Here is a 12,388-nt window from a genome sequence, read left to right as displayed (position 1 = left end):
TACTATTTGGTATTTCCTGTCCACCTAAACTTGTAAGTAAAACTGATTAGGATTATAGAAAAGGTCGTTGATTACAATAACCTATAGATATATAAATAGTAGCCTGACTTTTTCACTTAAAAGATGTTTATAAGTTATTAAAAAAAATTATTGTCATTAAGAGTAAAATACCAATGATAGAAATGTGATTCTCATGTAGAATTAATACAAAAAAGATTAAGATTAAATAAATACCTACTATTCACGTCAATGAGCCTCTCATTCCTCTTCAGGTTTGATAAGCCTTATAAATAATTGTTTTCTGATTTATAAATAAAATCTTTTTTCCGCGAGTCCATGTCTAAATTTTTATAAAGTTGCGTTATCCGGCAAGTCGATCAGAAAATGGCTTTTTAGTACTATCACGTTTTTATACAAAAAATAAAATAAAGTTTAAAAGTAACTTTTTAGTGCTTTAAGAATAATATCACTTTCACTTGATCTTTCCAAGTCTTAAAATTCGATTTTTTTTTTCAAAATATCAAATTACGTTTGCGGTAAAAGCTGTAGTATTAGGGAGAGATATTTTAAAACGGAGAGCGTTCACAACAGCAAGATAATGCGTTGGTTAATGGAGTGTCCCCGGTGCAGCTCTGTTGAAGCACTAAGCACAAATTAAAGTTATATTAGAAATTGCGCGTTAGCAAACGTAACTGTAGCGATGCGAATTGGTTTTATTTTGGTAAGCGACGCTTTTACGTTGAAGGAAAATATAGTGAGAAAACCTATAATCATTGAGGCGCTAGTAACTTGAATGTTTAGATATGTAGTCATGATCCGAGTCGAGAGGTAAGTAAATAGTAGACTAATGTGGGAGAAGAGCAATCCTGATTTTTGTTACGTTTGCTTTTATTGCTTTATGGCAATCAAATTTTTTTGCAAATATAATCAGTATTATAGATAGAAAAAACTCTTATTTGCACCATAAGAGTTAAACATACAAAACAGATACAGACAGGACAGGACTTATCGCTAATGCAATCTCTACCAGTCAACCTTCAATATCAATCAATATTATTATAATGACTGTTATAATTGATTGTATTCTTGTATAGGCCATTATGTACCGGCCGACTTACCAGAATATTCATAAAAATACATGTTGTCAAATTAAATAGCATAGGTATTGATAGTCAGCTTCTATATAAAATAATGTGCTTTTGTCCAATTCATACAACTTTCTTACATTCTACTTACATTCACAGGCAGAATTTTATTTTTCTGTTAAGAATATAATGCTAATAAGAATAAATGTGTAAAGAGTCACATTACTTACATAACTTAATAATAATACTATCGATAGTACCAAGCAGACCACACTTTTACGAGTATCAATTTCTCATCATATTTTCATCGCTTTTCTTTTGCCAAGGAATGTTGCATGTTGATCCCGTTAATTCATTTGTTGTGTTAATTTGTTTTTGAAATAACCATTTTTTTTATGATTGAATACGATGAGAATACGTGTTTAGTAGTGTCAATTCTGTGATTCTTTTATTTTGTGTACTAAGCGACTTCCACCATTACCGGATTTGTAAATGGGCAGAATTATAGACTTTATTGAACTTTTACTTTGGGCACTTTAAGCGGATATTATTTAAGAAGATTTATATACTACTTTTAAGTATGTCCTCAATGTCCAATACTTTAGGATTGACTTTTCATAATTTTAAATGTAGAAACCTTATGAAGAATTTGTTTTTAGAGTGGCAAAATATACTGTAGGACAAAGCAAAATATCAAAGGAGAAAATTTCATCAAGAGCATTTTTATTTGTTGAATTACTCTTATTTTATTATTTAGTAGAATCTAAAAATAGGTAGATAATAAATATTTAAAATAATACAGTCTTCAATTTTACATTTATTATAGTTCCATAAAAGTACACAAATGGCCTATACTAACCTCATGCTTAAAAAAATGAATTTATGAAGTACCCGAAACCGCCGAGCTTGCATGAAGAGAGTTATGAATGTGGATCAAGCGAAGGCAGTATGCAGAGATCGTGGCAAGTGGAAAGAGGTAGTCTCTGCCTACCCTTCCGGGAAAGAGGCGTGATTTTATGTATGTATGTATGCTTAAAAAAATTTATGAATCTGATATTTTGTGGATAGTACTCGTAGAACAATGAAGAAAATATTTGCGTACAAAAGTGTATCGCAGCGTAAAAATACAAGTACCTACGTCGCCCTACGCAATCCATTAAAGCGTTTTAGTGTTCTGCAAGGAAGTAATGGAGCTGTTATCAGTGTAAGAATCTTAAACATTTTGGAAACGTAATTAAGTGATAGCCTTATTCTTTTTTATAACTGACGAAAATTTATACATACTAATAATAAATATACTACGAATATAGGTACTTGCTACCAGACTATGAACTAACTGTAATAGTCTGTTTATAGACTGGTAGGCTACCTATTGTACTGCATGGATCAAGTCGAAAAGATTTTATGATGGTCACCTTACTAATTATTATGTGATTGCAAAATATAGGTACGAGCATTTAAATACATAACCCATGCCAAGTAAAATTTGTTCGCTCTTGGAATCTTTATTTTCGAACATGTTTACGAGACAGTGAAGTATTTCAGTTTCTTATTTTAGGATATTTTAAAAATTCCAGGTTGTTTCTGAAAGTTCAAAGGTTGTCTTAAATATTCCTTTGAGTTGCTTGTTTTAATGTATTAAGGATACTTCCTTATTAAAGAAAAGTAACATTCGTCCGTTATTTGCTGTTTATAATAACGTTTTTGCAATACGCTGAACTAGCTATTAATGTGCACTAGAATATAATAACCTACTAGCTGTCCCGCCAAACGTTATTTTGCCATATAAATATATTTAAAGTAATTTCTAGTTAAAAAAATGTTAAAGGACACCCCTTATCACTAAGGGGTATGAAAAATAGATGTTGCCCGATTCTCAAACCTACTGAATATGCTCGCAAAATATCACGAGAATCGGTCTAGCCGTTTCGGAGGAGTACGGGAACGAACATTGTGACACGAGAAATATATATATAAGATAATCATATTTATATATAATTAATAAAGCAAAGTTACATATATATATTGCTTTTTCATAAGTATTCATGAGATTATGGGTTTCCCATAACCAATTCCTAAAATACATTGAGGATCACTTAAGCGTATAATCTCATTATAGATTTTGCATAACTATTGTGTAAACGAACATGATATCGAAGGGCTCACTAGATTTCAACTAAGCTCCTTTGAACAGGCGACGTTATAGCCACAAGGGATCTCGGCCGTCTGGTTTTGGGTCAAAGCAAACAGTATGGATTAATGGCAGCTTTGTTGTGTAATCTACCTACGAAAAATAGATTAGTTTCAATGTTTTCCTATCCATTTAACTGGCGAGCAGAAATAAAACATAACTAAAAAGAACTTCACACATCTGTGATATTTTGTTGTTGGGCTTAAATTGTTTTTGTTAACGCTATGAAACGCCGAAAAACCAATTACCTATAAGCATTTTCATTCAAACTTATAATTATAGGTAACATTTTTAGAGTCTGAATATTTTTTTAAATCTTTTTTGTTGTCTTCGATTTTATGAATATGTATATACGGGCTTATTTTCTTTATCTGCAAGTATTCCATACAGCGGAGATCGATTCCACATTATCTAAAAGCTTTATATTCCATATTTGTCTGCATAATAATTATGGACTCAATATTATAATTCCTTAGTTTTACTAATAACACATATCAGTAACAGTGACACATATCAGTTACTGTTCTACTCAGAAATTTAACAATTGTTTGATGTGCTAATAATTACTGTTTTCATCATGTTCAGATACCCCCAACGTTGAAAGCTAGCCTGTTCAATTAGTCTAACGAAGCTATCAGTATTTTCCATTATAAGCTGCCGGTTCTATGTATAGACCGTATTTAACTTCGGGAATTCACAGATAATTGGATCATTGTTCGTTAAAGTTGGCCTCGGCTGACATTCCTGAAAATATACGAGATAAAGCAAAAAGAAAGCTTTGTGTACAATTGCAAGTTTTTTCAAGAGAAAGCGAGTAAAATAATTATGACTTCACCTTTCTAAAAGATCATCAAGATTTAATAAAATATCATTCACATAGGTACATCAATGATCACCGCTTTTTTAAAGCTCTTTATTGTTTCATCCACGGTATCTCATATAGTAGATTATCTCATCTCTCATCAATGGGGAATGTTCTGTCGCGATCATATATATACCTACCTACAAATCGCTGGTTTCAGAGCGACGAGCCTGGTGAAACAGATAACACAGGAAATGTCCATCTCTGAAGGTTGGCTCCATTTTGAAGGGATCAAAGTTGTGAGCGCATGGATTATAAGGGTCTATGATAACTTTATATTCTAAAGCCTAAATTTGTACCCGTCTTGTTCCTTAGTCATAAATTGAAACGCGTTGTTTTAAATCTTTCGAAATTAGCAAAAATATTTGTAATAATATTAAATAATATAAATATTAAATCATAATTATATTTGAATGTTAATTTTTGAATGAAACGTAGGTGACTGAACAAGTGACTTCTCACAGAATTATGACTGAAAGTTTTTGTATATAAAAAATATTATCTATGTATGTGATTGAAAAGAATTGTGACATATATTTAAGTATAACATAATGTAGGATATAAATGTTTACCTCAAGGACGTGATTTCAAGATTATAAAATAATATGTATACTAAATGATAGTTAAAAATCAACAAATAGTTACTATTACTGAAGTTAGAAAACCACGGATTTTTAAAAAGTTCAAATAAACTTGAATGAATGCAAAAAAGCAGAAAGTCCAAAATATCTAAGCCCACGTTTCTGTCTGAAACGGACTTAATTAAATGTTGACTTTCATTTTTGACAGCTATTATCTGGTAGAGGTAGATACTTAACAAAATAAAAATAAATGTGATTTAGCTTCAACAAAAAGAAATTATATTTATGAAAATGTGAATTAATCGCTTCATAACAAAATTACTTGTGACAAGGGTCACATAAAGACAAAAAGATTGTTCTCTTAGCAAAAACCTTTTAACAAGCGCGTTAACGTTAAGCCTGGGTGTTATAATTTGTGACGTGTCGTAATGTTTTCCTAACTCGGTGTATAAATGAAAAATTAAAATTCATAAGACATAAGGTAGAGTTTTATTTTTCAAAAAAATCCTTTTATGACACGTGACTTTCTGCTTTAGAAACTTAATTTTAACTAATTATTTTTATATTAGTATATACACACATACATGTAGTCATGTTTATATCCCTTACAGACAGAGCTTTGGACAGTTTTAAAAAGACTTTGAAAGGCCTCGTTCAGCTGGGGTAGCAGCCCAGCGCATATAAGAAAAATCCTAAGATTTAAGCTTTTTCTTTATTCGTTTTTCCCGACATCCATTGGAAAGATATGGAGTAGTCCTATTCTTAAGTGCCAGGAAATACTCGGCACTATTAGTATTCATCATATGTATAAAGTACTTAATGATGTTTTGGTAATATAGAAGTACAAACCAGAAGTGGTCTTCAACAAAAAGGAAGAACTATAAGTTTAAATGGAAAAGTTTAAGTTTGAGGCTACACTACAGAGTGCGCTGTTAAATTGTTTTAGCTTTTTTCCCCGAGAAATAAACCATTTTCTTTCGAATACTCGCTGTTAAAGGATTTAATTGTGGGTCGCAAGATAGTTAATTTTGTAGACGTAATCTTCTAGCTTGTTTCTTCGTAAACTTAACATAAACCGTTAAGAGTTTTCAATCTGCTATTTAAATGTTCATTTTATTGCCAGGCACAAAAATTTACTCTTCGTTTTCCTGAAGTCTTTCGAGTCTTAATTGTCTCATAAAACAAAAGGAATAAAGCGTTCGTTCGTTCCGGTACTGCTGTGGAACTTAGCTTCACATCGAGTTTAGGAGACGAATTGTTCGGGTCCCTATCTTAAGGCGAATGTCTGCGTAATAATGTTGTGGGAAATTTTTCAATACTACTTTTTCTAGTTAAAAAGAAAGTTAACAATAAAATGGTAGATATCTTAAAGACAGTTATCACAAAAATGTGAAATTAGACGGGACAGATCTTATAGGCGAAGATAAAGGTGTGCAGGTCAATTGGCTTAAATTGAGGATGCTGAAGATCGGACAAAGTGGAGAAAGGAAACCAGATTCCAAATCTCGAAGCATAGCAGTGCAGTGTGCGGCGTAACTAGAAATATGCAGACTTTATGCATCCGCTATGGAAGAATTTCCGCGATAATGTAAAGTAGGTTAATACCTACTTTACATTATCGCGGAAATTCTTCCATACAAAAAAAATTCTATTCAATTGCAATTTTATCGAAGTGCGTAATGACCCAAATTTTATGTGAATAGCGAAATTCTTTAATTTTTGGTAATTTCTGGTCCGAAGATCCATCCAAACAAGTAAATTTGGTATTAAGAACAATTGTGATCTTAGAATCATAAGTAATTTCATGTTAAAACTGTTCTCCTCTTTGTGTACCCTTCCAAGGAGCTAATTTCTAAGTAAATACCTACCTAAGTATTATTACTTATGACTACGTTATAGGTACTTAAGTGTAATGTCAGGGTCTTAGTAAGCTGCTCACGTCTTAGTTAAGCCATGTATACTCGTATATTCAACCGGGGTCGAAGGAGGTTAAATACCTTTTTGGGTCAAAATTACGCCGAGCAAATTTAAAAATATTTTTAATGAAATATTTGAAATATATTTAATTGTATTAAACTCGTTCTCTTTTTGTGAGATGCAGGAAATTCCAGGTTTAAAGAAATCATTCCACACCTAAAGATATAATATATATCGGTTACAAATTTAATCGATATCAGATCAGTAATTTATTGTTCAATATATAATGGCCGTTCAATAAAATATAGCGCATAGCCTTTACTTTCGCATTTAAAAGTTGTTTCAATGTCAAAATGAAAAGGAATGCATTTATTGGCGTCTAGGTTTAAACTTACAATTTTTGCCGAAAGGATTTATGCTATCGAATAAAACGAAGTCCAATAATTTTGCGGGTTGATTGAAATTTGTTTCAATCTAACGAGCTCGCCCGCCGCAGTCAACAAGAAATTAAATTTGTCGGTGAAAATTTTAACTCAGATTTTTCCGTGAAAAGGAAATTGGACGTTATTGCATCTTTATTAAATGAGCGAAAGAAACTGATACTTATCATCTTATTTCAAAAGTCGAGTGTCATTGACGAAGACTAAAATATATTGAGAAAATATATAATTTTTTTAAGGAACGGTAGAATAAGTTGAATAAAGTAAAATCATTTAAAACTGGCTTTGGTTGCTATACAAGGTTATATTTTCAAATATTATTAAATATTTAGAGTGAGAGACTGGGTAGTGATTTAATTTATAAGTCAACAGTAGTAATTCTAGACATCTAAATCAAATAGTATAATTTTATTTAGGAATTTTTATTTGCCCATGTTGTAGGTTTTCGTTTTGTTTTATTTGATCAAAGAATTTAGTCTTGGTTTTCCTCTTCCACAGGTAGACCCCAGGCTGTTAAGTGTTTAATATACTGAACATTTTCCATTTATCGTCACATTCTCTGATAAATACTGCGTATAGGTCGGGTCAGAATTTTTGATAAAAATCATTTACGACATTGAAATTGCTTCCGCTATAACGTTGTAAGGTCAACAACGTAACCACGACATCCAACGATTTTATGGCAAAGTACCTCGATATTGCATCCAGCGAATATTAGTGCCTACTAGACTTGATCCGGCAACTGCCATCTTTTGCCATCTTTTTCCAATATCCGTTAATATTCCTTCCCTGGTAACAACTTTTAGATCGCTCGAAACACTTTCCGTAATGTGTTCACGCCTTGGTGGTTCAAAGATTTTTATAAAATAAAATGAAGTGGCGGATAATTTTGTATACCTCTGTGAGTTTAAAACAAGACCAAGACCAAGCTCCCTGTATAAAACCAAAATAGAGTGTGCATTTACTATCTACAAAGGCTATTACCGGACGATTCACGATTATAATACTTATTCAAATAAATTCCCGCGATATTTTGGTAAGTAATGGAAACTTTTTAAATTTAAACCTTCATGATGTTATCGTATTTGAACATTTATGAGCCGTACAAGTTAAAAGAAAGTTGTTTGTCAAAAAAAGGTTTTAAATCAATAATCGCATCATCAATTTTTATCTCAAAATAAAAGATTCCTACAGTAAAATGTTGAAATTACAGCAGCATATTTTACCTTATGTAAGTAAAACTACGACTAGACATACTAATACGTATATTACGTATTCTTTAAGTTAATATTTTATATGTATCGCCTATGATAACGCTATATTTGTATATACCTAATTTTATTTGAGAAAGATTATCTAAGGAAAGATAAATGCTTATTCTTAACAAAATTTAATAGTATAAATTCTTATGGTACAACGCAATTTGACATTATATTTAAGGAATGAGCCTGATCTGTTTTGACCTACTTTATTATTTTCCAGGTTTCACATCATTTTCGAAGATTTTCTGCTTCTCCGTGTCTGAATCACGAAGAAGTATTTGTTCATAGGGACACTAAGGATAATAATGCCACGACACCTTTTGAATTTACTGAAGCTAATATGATGGTTAGATTTTCCCTTACTCCATACTTATATTATTATAAACAAGATTTATATTTTTGTTTGTAACAATTCAAAAAAAGGATCGACTGTAGTAACATTTTGCACAGAGATGGAGTGACCATCAGCAGGTAGGATTAATCATTGGAAATTTCTATGGAAGCTAAGCCCCAGGCAAAAAAAAAACAATATAATTTTATTAAAAAGAATGATTTATCTTAGGATCTACTACTACGTACGTATCTCTATATTTGGCCAGATAAATTAATTCTCTAATTCAATGGAGAGAGTAATATCGATTTTTCCTTTGAGCTACCACTCTACTCTCAATTCACCCGTACGACTTTTGTTTGCTACGAGACTAAATACTCGTTTAGATGTTCTTATATTTACAAGGAGAAACCGATAAGAGAAATATAATATTACAATTTTGGTCTAACCGAAAGTTAAACTCTGTTGTTTGTATGGCCGGCCCACTCAGCAAAAAACCATCTAACATTTCGCAATTATTGTATCTAAATTAAATATAATTGCAATTAAAAATTAAATTGGAACGGAATTGCAAAATTTTACGTAAAGCAAATATTTCACATTGCAGCAATATTTATGTTAGCCGAATGCAATCCAGCGGCGAGCGGACACATCGGCCAAACTAAACAATTACCCACTAATGTGTATTTGTGTAAACATTTCACACAAATTAAAAATTATGATTAATTGCCCGAAAAGCAAATGCGTGGTTGTTGTCCGATTGAAATTAAATTGTAATGAGCTTAACTGCTGTAAAATTTATTTTATTGTGAGATGATTTCCGCCTGTGGATACACACATACAGCGAATAGATGATTTATTATTTTAATTCAAGAACACTTTTATAATAGCATGCTGTGGAAAATAATATGAATTTTTATGGTTGTTTGCTTTTTTAAATTATCTGGAAAAAAATGTGATATTATATTAGCACTGTTGGTGACGGATATATCCTATATTATGCAGTAGTAGTGTTAGTGCAAATTTTATATATTATACAATAAAAATTTTACGTGGCCAAGATGCAGGCAAAAGAAAGTGAGGTACGGTTATCTTATTTTTATTTTCAGAGAATTGCAGCTATCATCCAGAACTATCCTGAAGGGGCGCAGAGATCAGCCCTGGGTGCATGTGTCGATATAGTACAGCGTCAAATTGGCTGGGTACCTATATCTGCGATGCACAAAATTGCAGAGATTCTGAGTATGCCAAGAATGAGAGTATACGAATGGTGCACATTTTACACTATGACTAAGAGGTATATGTAACCGATATATTATTCTGTAGTTATTTTTTTAAATAATGAAATAGATGAACGAAACTTTGCTGTTTAGATATCAATAGTAACTAATGAAAGAAAATTCTTAGGAGCAAATGAAAGAGAATTCTTAGGAGTGAATGAAAGAGAATTCTGAGGGTGATAAAAAGCTGGTGATTTATATTGAATTACTAGGATTTTTCCACATTTCGTGTTTTCATTGCAGTTATAGGGAATCTTCTCTATTTATTTCTTCATGTTATAATTAATTAAATAGCGGTCACTATACTTAGGCACACTCATCAAAATGTATCATCAATGTAGAGTTAGAAAATAAAACGGAAATGAAGCAAAACTATGATGTATGAAAATTGCGTCATACAAATAAGTCCAGTATTAAAAGTTCATATTTATTCCAGGCGATACAGAGGAAAGTACAATGTAAAAGTTTGCGTAACGACACCTTGCATGCTGCGCGGCTCCGACATCATACTGCAGGCTGTCGAGCAAGCGACGTGCTGCTGTGCGGGCAGCTTGTCTGACGACGGCATGTTCGGGGTGGACAAGGTCGAGTGCGCAGGCGCATGCGCTAATGCTCCTGTGCTGGTTATTGACGATGATTATTATGTAAGTTAGTCGATTCTGTTTAAGAAGAAAATGCAATGTAGCGCCGTGTGGTTCTCGGCAGTTTAGGAATGCTCCTGCGCTTGTTGTCGACGATGATTATTTTGTAGGTTGTTCAATCCCATCATGAAGCTTTTCAGATGATCGAGGCCTTCGAGTCTGCTGGCTCTGGTAACCATTTAATACTTTGTATATATATACAAAGTATATTTGTGGCTATCGAAAACATGAATAACAGAATTATTAAAGAAGTGAAATACAGTTCGGCAATCAAATTAAAAAATTTATATTGTTATAAAAAGGAGTTAAATTAGATACCACTTAAGCCTATAATAGGTATATAATAGGTAGGTAGGGCTGGAACCTGTACTTACGACATAAAGAGGGAGAAGATCTTAATGTTTTTTATTTTTTTCTGAGAGCCAATATTTTATGATATAAAAGTTAGTAATGTATGTAGAACAAATGTAAAAATATTATAACTAAGATATTTATTACAGGAAGATGTGACTGTTTGCGACGTTCAAAACATTATTCAAACTCTGAAATGCGGAGGTATCCCGCCACCTGGACCACAGTATGTATTTTTTTTAATAAAAATCTTTTACCAAGAGCAAAATGTATTTCCTTCTTTTATATAATATACTTTTTTTCTTTTATAGAATACATTCTGCCCATACTAATACTATTCCTACACTGACCTTCGCACTCGTGGGAATTTCCGGGAATCAATGATAGAAATCACTATTCCTTTAATAGCAAAACTGTTCTGAGACACCAGCGTTAGGTTTCCTAATTTACAGGATCACACAGGATGGATTTCGCGATAATTAACGTCGGGGTCCCCCATACAGAATACGAAAATAGAACAAATGACAGGAGAATAATGATACTTACTGATCGCAGTGTGGTTCCCGGCACTTAAGAATAGGACCAATCCATATGTTTCCGATGGATGTAGTATAAGACGACTAAGGGAATGGCTATTACCTCACACTAAGGATTCATCGTAGGCGATGGGATAGCAACCTGTCAATATTCGAATCTAAATTCCATAATTTAGCCATACCACTGAACGTGGCCTTTCAGTGTTTTCAAGAATGATGACATTGTCTACCCCGTAAGAGATATAAACGTGACTGTATGTACTAATTAATGCTTAGATAGATCCTGCTTATTTTAAGGTCGTGGAATCTACGTATTTTAAAATTGCCCCTTTTTCAGGAGTGGAAGATTTAGTTGCGAGCCTATATGTGGCTTGACCAGTCTGTGTGAGTGTCCCCCTGGGCCAGGATTTGGTATTCAGCCAGCATTATTTTCTAATACTCCTAAAAAGAAGTGATTGAATGTTGATAGTACTTCTTTGTGATAAGAAGATTATTATTAAATGGTGTATTTGTAAATATTACGTTTTTGAAATAGTTAAAATTGAACCTCGTGAATAAGAGACAATCAATCATCATAATAATAAATTCAAAAAAAGATAACCAAAGCACCTTTCCAAAATTATATAACCACAAGCTGTAAATGTTTAAGAAGTAGCTATATTATTATTTTCTGAGTTGGTTACAAAGAAAATACCAAGCCTAAAATTGCTTCACAAAATATTAAGATCAGGTAAGACGAGAGCGTACAATCGTGACTGTAATTTTTTGACGGCAAATTAAATATTTCGCTAAGGTTTTAATATCCTGTCAGAAAAACGACAGTATAAAATTCCAATTTTCCACTTCAAGCACTCCAGTTGCGAAACACGACGGGCGAATATATAATTAGTTCTGGATCACTTTGTACAGTC

General features: G+C 32.4%; 1 protein-coding gene across 1 annotated transcript; it reads left to right on the top strand.

Annotated features, from left to right (window-relative positions):
- The first annotated feature begins 8,564 nt into the window (after nucleotides 1-8,564).
- On the top strand, nucleotides 8,565-11,932 carry LOC106137794 (NADH dehydrogenase [ubiquinone] flavoprotein 2, mitochondrial). Its single transcript, XM_013338703.2, has 5 exons — nucleotides 8,565-8,684; nucleotides 9,779-9,966; nucleotides 10,386-10,593; nucleotides 11,091-11,167; nucleotides 11,815-11,932. The coding sequence occupies exons 1-5, from the start codon at nucleotides 8,679-8,681 to the stop codon at nucleotides 11,930-11,932; spliced, it is 597 nt and encodes a 198-aa protein (XP_013194157.2). The 5' UTR covers nucleotides 8,565-8,678.
- The last annotated feature ends 456 nt before the right edge of the window (nucleotides 11,933-12,388 follow it).

The sequence above is a fragment of the Amyelois transitella genome, chromosome 3 (genome assembly GCF_032362555.1).
Source record: "Amyelois transitella isolate CPQ chromosome 3, ilAmyTran1.1, whole genome shotgun sequence".
NCBI classification, from domain to species: domain Eukaryota; kingdom Metazoa; phylum Arthropoda; class Insecta; order Lepidoptera; family Pyralidae; genus Amyelois; species Amyelois transitella.
Note: the sequence above shows the minus strand (reverse complement) of the source record. Positions and strands in the feature narration are given on the sequence as shown.

Coding starts and splice junctions, on each gene's coding strand:
- LOC106137794 (XM_013338703.2), top strand. Junction 10,594..11,090: donor TTATTGACGATGATTATTAT/GTAAGTTAGTCG, acceptor TATTTATTACAG/GAAGATGTGACTGTTTGCGA. Junction 11,168..11,814: donor ATCCCGCCACCTGGACCACA/GTATGTATTTTT, acceptor CCCCTTTTTCAG/GAGTGGAAGATTTAGTTGCG.